The following is a 12032-nucleotide window of genomic DNA, read 5'->3' as shown; positions in this document are numbered from 1 at the left end:
GTATTTTGTGATCCAATTTAAGTGTATAATTAATTAAAAATATCTATAATTATACACATATATATATATGGATATACTTTTTTTATTTGGGCCAGGCTCAGGCTACCCGAGGCCTCAACCCAACCCTAACCCGCAACCTGAAAACTCAGGACCAACCCGTGCAAAAAATCAGGTCAGACTCAGGTTGGACCCGCTCAAGTTACATCCCTACTAGTGGCTCGACTTAACCTAATAATCCACTCTTAATGTCACAATCATATCCCATCACTGATGGAGTTTGTTAGCTACAAGAGCCCGTGGCTCTCTAGCTGGATCGATAACACACATGAACAAGTTCGGATCTGACACACAGTCCCAAAAAGCCATTGCAGTCATAAATCCGGAACGTCCAACGTTTTGTTCGAACATTGTTACGGGGATGATTAGAAGGAAAGTGATTAGGGTACATCATGGACCATGGGAGCCCACTGAGTTGGCAATCCGTTTTTTAATTTTCGTAGCATACCTATGTATCCAAAGCATATCCGGATATATTTGTCTTTTCAATACATATATGTTAAACACTTAAACCTTACTTTTATATAAACTTACAATTAATAATTTATAACTCAATAATAAAATCTAGGTGAAAAGCCCTAAAACCCCATCTTAAAGAAAGGCCAAAACCCCCCATTTCATTTAATTTACTCCCATAATTCCATCGTCACCTCAATTTTTTTAGGGTAAAACACTTAAACCTCCCTTATGGTTTACCATAAATACTTATACCTCCTTTCTAATTTTTAATAGGACTTAAACCTCCCTTTATTTAGATGAAATACCGTTATATTTGACAGAATCATAAAAAGACACTTTTATCCTTTATTGCCCTTCAAGTTTTCAAAGAGTACCAGGAGATTTATCATTTTGAAATGAGAATAATCGTTGTAGCTAGGCTCAACCTTTGTACAGTCACTTTGAGGGCTGCTCACACATTCACAAAGTTGATCTTATGAACATTTTGGGGTAATTTGATGTGAAATCACAGCCTTCGGTAGATGGGAGGTTGTTAGAGAAGGAAAATTTTAGATTTCCCCTATGAAACCATGCAAAAGACAACCTTGGCTACTTGTGCTAGAACAACAATGGCAAAGAAACAGTTATAAAAATATCTTTGAAACTAAATCTGTCTTGATTGTTTTCCTAAGGTTTTGGTTAGTTCTAAACCATCAATCATTTCATTGAAAGGTTCAATTTCTAAAACCCTGAAATCTTAACTTCAGTCATTGTAGCAACAGCAAGCTCAACAGTTATAAAAATATCTTTGAAACTAAATCTGTCTTAATTGTTTTCCTAAGGTTTTGGTTAGTTCTAAACTATCAATCATTTCATTGAAAGGTTCAATTTCTAAAACCCTGAAATCTTAACTTCAGTCATTGTAGCAACAGCAAGCTCATCATTGTAGAACAGTGGCGAAAACTTAAGCTCCATACTACTATCCAAAAAAGGATGCTCATTCAAAATGTAAAAAGTACCCATACACTCCATGATACTCAAATCTGGATAAAAAAATAAAATAAAACTTCTACTGACAAATGGACATGCATACAGAACATAGATTGAATCACTACCCCTCTTAATCAGAACCTGTTCTTTTGTCATTTGTCATTCAGTGCGTTGTAGTTTTGACCAACAAAAGTTGTTATTACCATAGCAGGGCGCACCATTGTTGACCTACTTTCTTCAATCTCCCGATCAAGACCAGAGTGACCCCGTCCTCCACCTCTTTCTCTCTTCCTTTCATTCCTCTCTACTCTTTTTTTTCCTTCCTTCTTCTTTCTCCCCTTCTTTGCCCTGTTTCAGATAGCATTACAAACACAAACCATTAGTAAGCCTTAAGAGGGGTAACATTGGGTTTTTGAAAAAAAAAATCAATAAAGTTTAACGGCACACGAACTTACATGAAACCAATTCTTTACCTCATGGAAGGGAGGTCTTAAAGGTAAGTCTCTTACCCTTTTTTAATGTAATATTTAATCAACGGGATTGAGTATACAAGGCTACCAAGTACCAACCCATTTTACCTGCTTCGGTCATCTTAAATCAAGAAAAAATGACATTGTGGCATCAGAAGTTCATTCCAATATTGTTGTCACATAGCCTGTTCGAACATGTGGACTTTAGAATTCCTCAGTCATAAGATTAACGAAACCGTGCATAACAATAAAAAGGGAGCGTTAGTTTTTTTAGAGGGCTACAAAACTTGGATTGTCAATGGCATTCAAAAATCAGATTTCAAATTTGGGATTCATCATAATCGAATTCAGATATTGATAATATTTACACAACAAATTCAATTTCATCAGATATTACCTTTCCATATCCCTCAGATATTCAGATCAAGGTTCAAAGTATCAACACATATCAACTCATATTGGCCGATACGTATCACTCCGGACCCCTCCGATACACCCCTATAGTGAGTGTATCAGAGTCTAACCGGTTCAGGGGGTGGAGAAAACTTAAACCAAACCCCCTGAACCAGTTTCAACAAAAATTTTAAAAAAATTAATAATAATAATAAAAGAATATCAATTCACCCGATACACCCCAACCCGCGTATCCAGCTATCGAAATTTGAACCTTGATTCAGATATTGATTTATGATTTATTCAATTTGAATTCAATACGTTTACACCCTATACACAAGGTCGCCCGCCCCCCATACCATAACGCTCCATACGGTGCGAGTCCAATAGGTAAAGATCCTTCCTACAACTACAAGACATGAAACCGGTTAAAACTTTAAGCCTTAACTATATGTTTGGTTTGAAGGAAAAGTTAGGAAAAGGAAGGGAAAGACAAGAAACCAATAAAAGGGTTGTAATGGATGCTTTTGACTGTAATGAGGGGTGCCTTAAGCATTTAATTAACATAAAAAAAATATAATAATAGGATACGTTCAGTTCACATCTACAACCATTGTCGCAGTACTCCCCTGTAACACTCCAAAAAAAATCCCAAACCAGCATTAGCAATAACCAATAAATTCAAAATATCACCACTATAACTGAATTTTTATTTCGAAAGCCGATGCATCCATGTTTCATTGGCGATCATGTGAAGCCACGGACGCAGAAGATACGTTCAAGACAAAGCGTTCGGACAAGTCTCTAAGAGGTATCGAAAAGACATTGTTAGTAAAGCGAGTATGTGATTCGTGATTTTCCCTTTGTATCAAAAAGAAAGAGTGAATAGGTGTTTTAAGCTGTGCATTTGGCATCCCTTATTTTAAAGACTTGTCCCCCTTTTTGCTGTTGAAATACCCCCACTGGGTTTTTTAATGCAAAAAGGTGATAAAAGTCCTAAAGAAATAAGGAATGTCAAATGCATCAATTAAACTTTAATTTATAATAAATTCGAACAAGCACATCCCATCCACTGATTGAAGTTACAGAACAATGTACTGCCTCCCACGACCCACGAATAGAAAATACAAAGATTTCCGACAGAGATCCTACATTAAACCATTTAAGATTTAGGGGAGAGAATGGGGGAGAATATTATCATCATTACGACATATCACATGGATTAATAGAATATCGACAGAAGGAAATCCATTTTCAAAACAGTCCAAATAAACTCAATTAGTAACTAAAACAGCATAAAGTTCGGTCTCTATTGGTTAAGAAGGATGAATCTGGGAAAAATATCTCACCGACAAAAGATTGGGACCGAGTGCAGAGGGCCTACGTCTATAAGGCCCAAAACAAGTCTGAGGACCCTAGATTCCGTTTATCCGGACCCACAATCAGTTCAAAATCTTATAAAAAAGGCACAGTTGAATCAAATGTATAGACGGTATTCATAGCTCAAATCAAATGTTTGGACGGTATTCATAGTTGAATAAAATGGTTAAACATTTACAACAAAAAAAATAAACGAACATATACTAAATGGTGAAGGCTGACTATTACCACAGAACAGTTGTCACTCCAATCCAAGTAATCAAAATTAAATGTTCTACTAACATTCTTACCCTAGCAACATACCCTAACAGAGGGTCCAATGGATAGACAAGACTAAACAAAATATCAATTTAGATTCATGAACAAATTAACAAGCAGAGCTACCAAAACATACATCCCGTCAAACTCTCTTAAAAAAGAACAAAACAGCCAACCCTCACTCCACCGAGCTGTTTAACAAAAAGCATACACCCCGACAAAACCAACATGGCATCATCAAACCAAATTTCCAAGCAGCACAGCAGCCTCAGTCCTCTCAACAGACAAATTTCATCAGCTTAAATTTCAAAAGTAAACTGCTCCATCAATGCAGTTTCAATTTTTCTTTTCCTAGCGTAGATCAGTTCATAACATCATTAATTAAAAGGGAAGCAATCTAAGATTATTATTTCGAAAGAAATTCAGCATATATATTCCTCGAGAAAATTTGAAAAGGCCGGCTCTTAAGTCCTAGCCACTAAATCACTGAAGCTATATCATGGCCAGCTTACTAGTTAAGTGTCCAATGAGAGCAAAAGAACTTCGACTCAGAAAACATAACCATACTAGAAAATTATCCATTTGGTACATAACCAATTTGAAATCCCAATGACTAGCAATTCTCATCATATATCTTCAGCATAAAAAAGTTCCCTTTTCCCGTCAGGGTTATTTAACTGTTCAAATTGATAAATCCTACCAAATCTCTATTAAGGTCAAGCTTATATACGTCTGTGTACCATTTCCAAGAAGAAAATGCAATACATACCTAAATTTAGAAGCCAAATTAATGGAAAAGCAACTTGTTGTCTTCACCATCACATTTTTGGGGTGAAAATATGTAGGTTTCAATAACTTTGAAAACTCATTTTTTATCAATGACCAGGCAAAAGATTGAAGGAATATCAATCTCTCTCTCCACCAAAACTGACTTTTCTTTAGACATCTCAGGCCATTGTCCCTTCAATAGCAATTCTATTACAGGCCAAACAAATTACTGATCAGGATGGGCCCATATGATCAAAGAGATTAGATTCCCATCACTATCACAATTAACCATTCAATTTCACACCTTAGGCCTACTATTTCTTTAATAGTAGTTTCTCCAGAACCATTTGAATGTACTATAATATGTATATGGCACTTATTTTGCTCAGGTGGGACTGATAAGTCAACCAAAACATTACCTTGCATAACACATCCTAGCTGCCAAAGAACTTTATTCTAGCTGACTAAAGAATTTGAAAGATATTTGTACTTGAAATGGCACTTTTCCAAGTCCCACTTCTCTCATCTCAAAGCCCCGTTTATCTATCCAAGGACAACAGCTTCAAAGCAGTATCAATTAAAGCATCCAAACGAATTACTGGTTCACTTTATTACCTTCCATACCAGAAGTTGCCTACTTAACCATTTGATGAAGATAGTGCTGCAAGCAAATCCTAGCAATAACTTGGAAGATTTCTTCACTTTGTAGCACAACCCTCAAATGGGTAAATTAAGAGTAGACTTGAAAAGAAAATTGGCCAAGGACCAAGGACGTCAACAACTGATAAAAACAATATTCCAGAGAATGTTAGGCAAAAATGGACATCATTAACAACACATGGTAACTCACAAAGACGGTTATGGAAGCATATTTAAGGACCATCATTAGCAAAAAAAAGTTAAGAGAAAAGGATGGGAATAATACCTTTGTCAACTTCATGTATTAGCCAACCAACAAAACACCAATTAAATTTAATGACCAACATGAATCTGGCGCTAGCAGGGATTCCTTGTGTGGCTGAACTGACTCCAAAATATAAAAATCCAGTTCAAAGTGAGATTTGCTCCATCTCAAGCAAAAGAACAAATGGAAGATCAAATCTGGAATTTTTTTCTTTTTCTTATTTTTTATCAAACAACAATTTCAGAGAAAAACATTCTAAGCCATGGAAATTTCACTGCAAATCATTTACCCAGGTTTAAAATTTAAATTCCCGAAATAGAACAAATATGTACTAACCAAATAGGCTGTTTCTGGGAAAAGTTATCAAATAATAAAATAGGAGCATTTTAGACTTTTTGACAAACTAGCAACTGTTCCAGATGACTGAGCGGTTAAAAACAATCTATATAGATCCACATTGCTCTAGTTTTTTCTAGTCAAAATCTAAAGGAAAGATCAACACTGAACTAGTTTTTTTTTTCTTGAAGAAAATCCCATCTTGTTTTATCAATCAAAAGTTATGCTTTCATTGTACATCCTAGAGGGAAAAAAGAAAATAAAAGACTGCAGTTATGGTAGTTAAGGAAGCTGCTTGCACTGCTTCATGAAACAACCTGCAAAAATAAATAAGGTCAGAACATATAACATATCGAAATTTAAATATCAGATTTCAGTAACCACTTGAGATTTCAGCTTGTCCCCAATTGAGCATGTCAGAGATGAGTAATGGACTCGGTGTAACGGAATTCAGTTCTAAAAGACAAAATTAACCATACTGCACCTTACAACCAATATCAATTCAGGTTAGCTTCAGTGTGATGGTATGCTAAAAAAATAACTCCACAAGAACAACATTCAGCAACTGCTAGAGAACCTAAAAACATATTTTATCACTAGAAAGCATATAATGTCATGAGGTGACCATCCCAAAATAGACAAAAAAATGTCAATTATGCCTATCAGACTCTAAAAGTACAGAAAGTTCTAGACTCCTGACTCAATCTAGTAGTCAAAGCTTTCAACAAAGCAACATGAGAACTTAAAATAGTACAGAGTTTTGAAGAAGCATAACAATAAAAAAAAAAAAAAGAAGTGATGGAAAATAAGACTCAAACTCCACTTGACAATCCTATGTTTTTGGTCTTTAAAGCAACACTTCATCATAAATATAAAGGTGGCATTTGCATGAGCTCCTGGAACTTCAGAAGAATCACCAGTCCTGACTAAAAGGTTGACGCACCTATAAGGAATCTGCACAATGAATAAGTAAAACATAAAAACCAGTTTCCAAAAAAATAAAATTTCCGAGTCAGAAACCTTCATGCTAGTTTGAAAAAAAAATATATATATTCATCAAAATGCACAACTACGTACTTTTGATACTTTAAATTGAGAACTTTGAAAAATAGAAGTACCCCATATTTTTGTCAAATTAATATGTAATAACAAGCTCAATTTGTTAGAAAATAAATGAATGCAGTAAAAGTATCAACAAAAATTCTCAAAATGGAGTACTACAAATATTAACGTATGGGTGAAACAAAATCAAATGTGATTTCAAAGTATAAATCAGTTCAAAACGCATTGCCAAACTCTTACATAAAACAGAAAAGGCTTTCTTCACATTCAAGAAAAAATGAAAAAGGCTTGCAATTATGCAAAACCATGAAGTCAACTTAAAACACAATAACAGAGTTTCATTTTAAACCAAGATGAATAGCAAAGTCACAGTGGAATGGTCAAAAGGAATCAGTTCATAACACTTAAAGATCAAATAAAACTGATTTTACTTGGTCAGCGAGGCATGGTAATGTTCCTATAGCTTTAGGTGAAATACATAAGAGGACAATTGAACAAGAAAAGCAGCTACATGACACCTAATTAGGAACCTATCTATATAAGCAATGGGTAACTGCATAAATAAATCAATAATATTTCATCCATGATACACATCTTTCTCGATTTGTGTGCCATCCTTGCACAGGGGCCATGCTAATCTTCTCTGTATTGTTCATGACCTACTACACAGACTTTCTGCAATTAAATCCCAGATTGCCACTCAACTCCATTCCTCAACATGGCAAAGAAAAGTAGTGTTAATGAATAATAAAGGTTCACTAGAAGAATGGTTTGGACCGTTTGGTTTGATAGTAAATACACTACTGATATTTTAAACATACGGCTAATGGAGTAGAAGAGGGCATTGTTGATTATACAAGTATCCACTATCAGCATCATAGAGGGCCCCTTTGTAGCCAATGGGAGACTCATAGAATCATAGATACTACATACAGCCATGAAATACAAACTGGTGTAACACATTGTGTGTATGCGCTATACTGCTAGAAACTATAGTCTCATTAATTTATAACAAACAGCACAAGTGCCAAATATAAAACCCCATGGAAGAATCACAGGTATAATGTACATCAATGAGATACAGAATGATACAACACCGCTAGCAAGTTCATTGTTTTATAACAAGTTCCACCCAAAGATACAACATATAGCCATGAGATACAAACTGATATAACAAATTGTGCATGTGGGGTGGCTACACTGCTAGCAAATGCATTGTTTTATAACAAGTGCCAAATCTAGAACCCATGTGCTCCATCGCAAATTCTCAATGCAAAAATCCGTCAATAATTCCAATTATAGCAACTCAGTCTTCTTCTGATTCTTTTGTCCAGCTAGAAACAAGGTCTAAAGAAAAAGATCTAATGTGCATGCACGCACTACATTGTTAGCAAGTGCATTAGCTTATAACAAATAGCATAAGTGCAGAAACTAAAACTCATAGGCTCTGTCTCAAATTCATAATGCCAAAATTTACCAACAAGAACTATTATAGCAATTCAGTCAAATTCTTTCTTCTGATACTTTGTCTTGTTAGAAATAAGGCATAAAGACAATATTATAATGTTTTACAAACAGAAGTATATTTTTTCTATATAAGACCTAAAGTTTTAACTGCGAAAGAAGAATAGGATTTTCAATATTTATTCACTTTTACAAGATTATAGAGGGAAACCCTCCCCACATTTGTAAACATGAATGATCTTGTTAGCAGGAAAAAAAACATGTATAATCTACAGAGAGTCCTTATAAATGACCAAAAAATCAAATTCAGGTTTCCAAACCTCACCAATAACATGTGAAAGTAATCCTACTAGCATGCAATTCCATTATAAAACCAGTACTATACTCATAAACACTATATACACATTCTTCCAGTCATCCCCAAGGAATTTGAAATGAAAATAAATCCACAAATTATACAACAACAGAAAGTAAGTGGAGCAAGATAAACTTTTGCTAAAGAACTGTTTTTTTCCTATGAAGTCTTCGGAAGGCCCAACACAGAAGGGCCAACTACGATGTTGCAAAGTCTAAACTACATTTCACATCATTCATTCTAAGGAACACTACAGTAATTTCAAGTAAGGAACTGTCATAAAAGGCATATATTTTATCTGGCATACCTGTGCCTTACCTAATGACCCATGTATGGTGCAACTCCACCCATATGACCAACACCCTGCTGCGACCTCCCAGCATTCGGCTGTCCCATTTGCGGGTTCGGGTATCCGCCCTGCATGCCAGGCTGGTTACCATAACCAGCCATCACGCCTGGACTGATGTTACTCCCCACAGCTTGGCTCCCATACCCACCCTGCATACCGTGGCCTGCGTTGTTCACCATTGGTGGCACAGTCTGGTTGACTTGGGCCCCCATGCCAGTCGACCCAAGAGTGCCAAGCAGGTTAGTAAGTCCTAATCCAGCACCCTGTGTTGCAAGCAATGCTATCGCCTGACCGAGAGCAGGGTTTAATGTCTGTGGAGCTCCCTGGTTGAATGATACCCCAGCTGCGGACGGTGCCATCATGTGCCCGGGCCCAGCTGCGGCAGCATGGTTCCCCATAGAACCCATAAAATTAGGGTTTTCATTCCTTTGGAAATGTGAACCATGCATCGTACTAGATGAATGGTGTGGATTATGGTGATGGTAATATGGCTTATTCGGCTTCGGACCGTCTATTGCCTTCTGACAATGCAAGATATGCCCCTCGAAATTTTTGTGAGGTTCCTCCAGTGCCTTCTTTGCGCTATCAACTGACTTGTAAACGAAAAGTGTGAATCCTTTTGGCTTCCCAGTCTGCTTGTCTAACCCTAACGGACCCTCCTCAATCTCCCCGTACTTAGAAAAGAAATTGAGCAACCTCTGGGGGTCAATATCCGCAGATACGTTGCTTACATAAATCTTCCGCTGTGTATACTCCGATACCGGCGGTGCAGGCGGTGCCGCCTGTGTCGGTGGTGGAACCGGCCCTGCCGAAGCCAGTTGGCAGGCAGTCATCCGATTGCCAATCCGCTTCTGCGGCTGCTTGAGTGCCTTGCGGGCTCCACTGCGGTGCTTGAAGAGGATGAAACCGTAACCCTTGGATTTTCCAGTGATCTTGTCAATTACAGCGTTGCAGTCCTCGATCTCTCCATATTTCTTGAAAACATTAATAAGAATTTCAGCATTAGTGTCCCAGCCTAAGCCATGGACAAAAATCTTGCGATGAACAGGGTCCACATCGGCGACCTTGCGAATGTGGTCCATGACGTCGGAATGCTGATCGGCAGCCTCCCTAAGGAGATCGATGAGCTGATCTTTCGTGAAAGGTTCTAGGAGCTTCTGGACTGGCTCTTCGGTATCATCATCACCTTCGTCGGCACCATCTCCATCGGCGTGTGCCGACGACGGTGCCGGAGCCGCCTCCCCTGCAGCACTTGCAATTGCAGATGTGTTGGCGTTGGATGTTTCGGGGGCATTGTCGTTGTTTTCCGTTTCCTCCTCTTCATCTTCTTCTCCGTCTTCGGGATCTTCGGCGTCTATTTGCTCTACTTCTTCATCATCTACTTCGAAGGGAGCCTGCTCTTCCATCTGTTCTTCTTGCTGCTGTTGTTGCTGCTCTTCCACCGTGTTGGCTGGTTCTGCTTCAATTTTGGGCTCCAGCTTTCGCTTCTTCGCCATGGCGGGAAGGCTAGGAGAACAGACAGAAGGTAATGATGCTATGGAGAGGATTAGATGCAAAGAGAGGGATTTTCTGGCTAGGGTTTGGAACCGTCCCGGTCGGTGGAGTTATATGCATGTTATTTTAAATTGCCCCTGCAACTTTTGCAGTTTTTCCATTACGTGCCAACCGGCAATATATTTTAGGGAAATTTCAAGTTCAGTACTCGATGTTTAGGAGTAGTGTCAAATTTATACTCAAACTTCAAAAACGTGTCATTGTAATACTCAAACTTTCGAAAATTGTCAAATTGATCCCTACCGCTTGGTCACGTAATGACATGTGACAGTTAGAAATCTTCAACATGTCAAAATTACCCTGTTATGCTAGTTTTTAGATTAACGGCGATCGTTGTTATGTCGGTTTTTCAAATCCGACGTTTCAAAGAAGAGGGAGGGAGGAGCACACAATGGAAAGAAAGAGATGGCATGGGTGGCTGTCGAATGCTGCCTCAGATTTGGAAAATCTAAGGATTGCACTCCAGCTCTCCATCAAACTGAAACATGAACCTATGATTAAGGATTCGCTTTCACATTCAAATGCAACTCGCCAAAGAACCCTTGGCATTCTTACCAACTGAAATCCAACCATTGTGGAAAATATAAGCCTCTGACTCTGTTTCCGCCAGGTCCAGAGGCAACGAAACCCTTCCCAATAGTCTTCCCGAGTTGACACCGCAAGTGGTCCCCCTCCGTCCGGTGTATAGCACAATCTTTAGGCAAGGCTTCCCGAAAAAAGAAAGAGCTATCGCCGAGCCGGCCTCTCTAAATTGGCTTCACTTAAGTGGAAGCTGGGTGCCATGGTCTGAGGTTGTTTAGTGTCGATGAACCGATTCTCGTGTAGGAATAAGAAAATTGATGGTGTGCAATCCGGTCATTTCTAGCTGGCATTTACGTGGTTTCTGGAAGGTACCTGAGATGGAGAAGAAGAAGAAGAATCCTCGGGGGCTTGCCCGGGGGGAACACATTGATGCTTAAGTTAGTATTCTGTAGGAGAAATAAGGAGAAGATGAAAGCTAAGAGTGCAGATAGCGCGAGATTAGAAGATGATACCTCCATTCCTTGATACTAGCTCCTTATAACAGAAATCAGTTGTCTCAGGCCCACTGGCCTCTGACAGGGCGGGTATAACCGCCACTGTCATCCTGTCGCAGCCGTTACTGGCGGGGCTGAGGTGGCACGTGCGGGGCCGTCGCCGTAGTGTATGTGCCTGTCAGGTGTAAGGCACCCTTTGAAGGTGGTAGACACAACGCTGTCTGACGAGGGATATGGC

General features: G+C 38.4%; 1 protein-coding gene, 1 long non-coding RNA gene and 1 pseudogene across 4 annotated transcripts; all 3 read right to left on the bottom strand.

The window, feature by feature from the left end:
• Nucleotides 1-1469: 1469 nt before the first annotated feature.
• On the bottom strand, nt 1470-2596 carry LOC148845689 (uncharacterized). The gene is made up of 2 exons (XR_016102542.1): nt 1941-2596; nt 1470-1833 (listed from the first exon to the last, which is right to left on the bottom strand). It is a non-coding gene; the product is annotated as an uncharacterized LOC148845689 (long non-coding RNA).
• Nucleotides 2597-4810: 2214 nt separating this feature from the next.
• UBA2A (UBP1-associated protein 2A) lies at nt 4811-11047 on the bottom strand. 3 transcript variants are annotated; one of them, XM_088956024.1, is made up of 2 exons: nt 9194-11047; nt 4811-6311 (listed from the first exon to the last, which is right to left on the bottom strand). In XM_088956024.1, exon 1 carries the CDS (start codon nt 10718-10720, stop codon nt 9194-9196), a length of 1527 nt encoding a protein of 508 aa, XP_088812150.1. In that variant the 5' UTR covers nt 10721-11047; the 3' UTR covers nt 4811-6311. The 3 variants fall into 3 exon arrangements, with proteins under 3 accessions (XP_088812150.1, XP_088812149.1, XP_088812148.1); XM_088956023.1 differs by lacking the exon at nt 4811-6311 and adding an exon at nt 6561-6948 and having other exon boundaries at nt 9183-11047; XM_088956022.1 differs by lacking the exon at nt 4811-6311 and adding an exon at nt 6561-6948.
• On the bottom strand, nt 7636-7745 carry LOC148845688 (U6 spliceosomal RNA; annotated as a pseudogene).
• Nucleotides 11048-12032: the final 985 nt, after the last annotated feature.

Source organism: Nelumbo lutea, chromosome 7, assembly GCF_056320005.1.
Source record: "Nelumbo lutea isolate HS-2025 chromosome 7, American lotus-T2T, whole genome shotgun sequence".
Classification (NCBI taxonomy): domain Eukaryota; kingdom Viridiplantae; phylum Streptophyta; class Magnoliopsida; order Proteales; family Nelumbonaceae; genus Nelumbo; species Nelumbo lutea.
Note: the sequence above shows the minus strand (reverse complement) of the source record. Positions and strands in the feature narration are given on the sequence as shown.

Coding starts and splice junctions, on each gene's coding strand:
- UBA2A (XM_088956024.1), bottom strand. CDS start 10,720: ATGGCGAAGAAGCGAAAGCTGGAGCCCAAAATTGAAGCAGAACCAGCC.